The sequence below is a fragment of the Hyaena hyaena genome, unplaced genomic scaffold (assembly GCF_003009895.1).
Source record: "Hyaena hyaena isolate Hyena2069 unplaced genomic scaffold, ASM300989v1 scaffold_906, whole genome shotgun sequence".
Taxonomy (NCBI): Eukaryota; Metazoa; Chordata; class Mammalia; order Carnivora; family Hyaenidae; genus Hyaena; species Hyaena hyaena.
Window position 1 is genome coordinate 127,464 of NW_024081532.1, and position 4,532 is coordinate 131,995.

Consider the following 4,532-nt stretch of genomic DNA (forward strand, 5'->3'; position numbering starts at 1 on the left):
TATTAGGGATCCCAGAGAAGATGTCCAATAAGCAGATTTGCAAGCTTAGGGCAGAAGTTGGGGTCAAGAAGAGACATTGGTGGATATTCATCAGTTATGGATAGTAAAGCGATGAGACATAGGTGATATAAGTCTAGATAGAGAAAAATGTCAAAGAATGTGCCCCAAAACATTTAGACTTCAAGAGAAACCAGGAGAAGGGCACCTGGGTGGCTCAGCTGGTTAAGTGACCAACTTTTGATTTCAGCTCAGGTCATGGTCTCACGGTTCATAAGACTGAGCCTGAGTCAGGCTCTGCGTTGACAGTGTGGAGCCTGCTTGAGATTCTCTCTCTCTCTCTCTCTCTCTCTCTCTCTCTCTCTGTCTTTGCCCCTCTGGAGCACACTCTGGGGCACCTTCTCTCTCAAAGAAATAAACATTTTAAAAAAGACACAGAAAAAAAGCTAGGAAAGGAGAGAAGGGGAGCCACTTCTGAAATGGAAAGGAAACCTGCAGAAAGCAGTGTCCCTAAAAAAAAAAACCAAAGTAGAGTGGGAATGATCATCTGTGTCAAATGCTGCTAGCAGAGTAGGATAAGAACAGAGAATCGGTCACCTATCTGTTGACCTCGGCAAGAATGGACTCAAGCAATGGTAGGGACAAGAACATGATTATAATGGGTTAAGGAGGGCTATGGGAGCATCATGTTTCCACATCTATCAAGTGGTAGAGTTAACAAGCGAACCCAAATCTTGATTGTGGTGGCGGTTTAATGGGTGTATATATGTAAAAACTGATCAAAGTGCACTTTACTGCCTGTCAACTTATTGTATGTGCGTTTATTGTATACCAATTATATACCAATAAAATGTGACACACACACACACACCCCGCCCCCTAAAATGAACCCAAGCTTTACCATACCGTGATTTCTGTTAGGCTACAGTTCCTCGTTTACAACCCTACACTCAACACCAGTCCTCTTCCTAAGTAGATGGACTACGTCTTTCTGCTCCTAACCATTTAAAAAAACAAAAACATAATGAAGGATGCTTCTGCTCCTTCGTACTAGTCCGAAATTACTATGCTCGTACTTTTTCACGCATCTTCGCGGACCCGCTGCATCAGCACTCACACGCAGCCATAAACCCATAAACTGACGTTGCGGGGCCAAGCAAACGCGGGCCCCGCCCCAAGGCCGCTGGCACGCCCCCGAGAGGACGCTGCGGCGCGCACATGCACCGCCCAGGGGCCGGGCCGTAGCGCCAAAGTGGAGAGCCCGCCCCATTCAGCTCTCCAGGCTGCCGGAAGCGGAAATACCGCCCGGCATTGCCAGAGTAGCTGTAACTGCCACAGCGATGCCGAAGGGACCCAAGCAGCAGCTGCCAGAGCCCGAGTGGATCGGGGATGGAGAGAGCACGAGCCCCACAGGTGAGGCTGATAGGCAGGGAACGAACTAGATAGAAAAGGGAAGAAAAGAGTGCACATATTTTAGGAAGGGGTCACGGGTTGTGAAGCTGATCGGGCCGTGAGGGAGGCTACTGCGCATGCGTTTAATGGGGCCGGTCGGAAAGAGTTTACCCAGCCCGGGAGTTTGGGGTGGGAGTGAAAGTGCCTGGCTGTCTCGGACGAGTTTCAGTGGGATTTGGCAAGAGACGAGGGAAAGCATATGGTACCGTAGAAGAGATGGGAGAGTAATGAGAAAGTCTTCTTTTCTTCGATTTTGAACATCTTCCCCACCGCACTATATTCCGCATTCCACGTGAGTCCGTAAAGCCGTGCGACACCCTAACCATCGCGAGCTCTTGCACACACGCAGACACACAGCGTCACCCACCCCGTCTCAGGAGCAAGAGGTTGACTCCCTGGGTTCTTTCATAATACACGTCAGACTCATCTGGAGCAAGAGTGCAGTGTAGCTGCTGGGTGTTGGAATGGTTAAGGTTTACTTAAAAGCAGTGAATGTTGGGGCGCCTGGGTGGCTCAGTCCGCTAAGCTTCCGATTTTGGTTCAGGTCAGGATCTCACGGTTCGTGGGTTCGAGCCCCGCGTCGGGCTCTGTGCTGACAGCTAGCTCAGCCTGGAGCCTGCTTCCGATTCTGTGTCTCTCTCTCTGATCCTTCCGGCTCACATTGCCTCTCCCTCTCTCTCTCAGAAATAAATAAAAACATTTTTAAAAAGCGCGAATGTTTACTAGACAGCTGCTTTTAATAAAGCAGCATCTATACTGTGCTTTGAGGAGGGAGAAAAAATATGAAGACATTCTCCCAAATTGGAAGGCACTTCAAGGGGACATAAAATACTTACAAATAATTACAGGTGATATATAGTGACTCATTTTACAAGCAGTTTTTGGATGCCTGCTGTATACCTGGTACTGTGCAGAGAAACTGAGAATGTAGAGATAAAAGATAAGAATTGCCCCAAAGGGGCACCCAGTTTAGTAGAGGGGACAGCATTGTCAAAAGTGGTTGACAGTGATGAATGTGCTTGAGAATGCTGTGAAACGAGAGAAGAGAGGAGAAGCGTCTCCTCAGACAGGGTAGGAATGCCATCAAAGCCTCCCAGAAATAAGTGACAGCTGAGTTAATTCTGAAGGATCAGTATGTGTTAGCAAGGGGAAGGGCATTCCAAGCAGAGGAAGAAATTTCCAAGCAAAGGTAAAGATGTAGTTGAGCCTGGCTGTTCAAGCTTTGTGTGACTAATGTAATGGGGTTGGGAAAGGTGTGCAGGAGACAAATAATAGAAGGCTTTATACACTATTCCAAAGACTTTAATTCTGAAGACATTAAGATTCATTGAAGTGCTTAAGGCATAGTATGATCAGCTCATCCTGACAACACTGAGCAGTGGAGAATGGCTGTATTAGTCAAGATTGGAGGCAGGGCTACCATGTAAGAGGTGCTGGCAGTGATCTAGGTGAGAAGGAGTAAGAGGGTAAGCCAAGGCAGTGAGTATTAAAGAGTTACAACAATGAACTATTTGTAAAAAAAACAAAAAAACAAAAAACCAAAAAACAATAAACTATTTGTAAAAAAAAAAAAAAGAGTTACTGAGAAAATGGCATTGAGCAGGTCTGAGAACTAATGAAGGGAGAATTAAGGATGACACTCATTTAAGTTACTCAGTGGGTAGTATTCTATTGCTTGAGATCGGGAATGGACTGTAGGGTTAGGAGTGGGAAGAGATAAGGTCAGCTTTTGAAACCTGAGTTTGGAATTTCTGGGGAATTTCTAAGAGGAGATGGTAGGAAGAGAGATCTAGGTTAGAAATAAACACATAAGCAAGTGTTGAAACATTGAATTCAGAGGAGTCCCCTGGTGGGAGTATGCAGATTGAAGCCAATTAAGGGAAGGAAGGAGGTAGAGGAGATGAGACTGAGAAAGGTGTGCAGCCAGAGAAACTGAAGGCAAAATAGGAGCCAACGGGATCCCTGAAATTAAGTAATGACAGGAGGGAAATAGAAGGATGAGGAGGTGGTACCGTGGAATGTTGCAGAGAAGTCATGCAAAATCAGGACTAAAAAAATTATTTTTGGGTTGAGCAACTAAGGGGACAGTGACAACTTTGGCAAAGGTAGTAGTCATTAGGAGATGATACCCAAATCAGATTGGAGTATGTTCAAAAAGGAACGGGAAATGAGGAAGGAGAGTTAGTATGAACCTGTGGAGACTCAGTGAAGACGAGTATAAAACAGTAATTGGGGGAAGTGTTCTATTAGGCTTTGAAGTTAGCAGCAGCTTAAGTGGTGTGCTGAAGGGGAGGAGCTGTTAGAGGAGGAGAGGTGGAAGATACTGCATTGCTTTAGCGGTACTTAGCTTTTTCTGTTCCTTGGCGATCATGCCTTGTCACACTTGAACCTATGCATAGGATTTTCCTCTCTCTGGTCAGGAAGATCAAAGTGAAGTTTAAAGTTGAAAAGAGAATTGAAGGAAGGAGAGATGGTGTGGTTGTGTTAGTCCTTGGGGAGAAATAAATCCTGGGAGGAGTCACTCCTCAATGTTGTCAAGGTGAGCTGATGATGCCATTCCTTCCTCTGTACTGTGGTGGGTCCTCCCTCCTAATGTCTTTAGGATTAAACTCTCTGGAATAGCATGTGAAGCCTTTCATTATTTCTTCTGCACATCTTTTCAGTTCATTCACACTATTAACCCAATATGGGGATCAGATTTTGATGAAATGTGTTCTGGCTGGAAGATACATATTAAGCAAAGACAGATCTACATATGCCTGGGACTTAAGGAGCAATGAGAGGTCAGTGTCCAGAATATAGGTGTGGGTAAGGAAACAGATATAGAAGAAAAGATAGAATAGGAACCTTTTTTTTTTTTTTTTTTTTTTTACAAATAGTTTATTGTCGGGGCGCCTGGGTGGCTTAGTCTGTTAAGCGTCCGACTTTCGCTTGGGTCATGATCTCGCGGTTCGTGGGTTCGAGCCCCGCGTCGGGCTCTGTGCTGACTGCCAGCTCAGAGCCTGGAGCCTGTTTCAGTCTGTGACTCCCTCTCTCTCTGACCCTCCCCTGCTCACGCTGTCTCTCTCTCTCTCCTAGAAATA

General features: G+C 45.8%; 1 protein-coding gene across 2 annotated transcripts in view; it reads left to right on the forward strand.

Moving 5' to 3' along the window:
- Positions 1-1,294: 1,294 nt before the first annotated feature.
- ABCF1 (ATP binding cassette subfamily F member 1) overlaps positions 1,295-4,532 on the forward strand; it is a 16,715-nt gene continuing 13,477 nt past the window's right edge. For both annotated transcript variants that reach the window (XM_039220594.1, XM_039220595.1), the window contains exon 1: positions 1,295-1,410. In XM_039220594.1, coding sequence (XP_039076525.1) covers positions 1,338-1,410 — 73 coding nt within the window. In that variant the 5' untranslated portion in view covers positions 1,295-1,337. The remainder of the gene's footprint in view (positions 1,411-4,532) is intronic.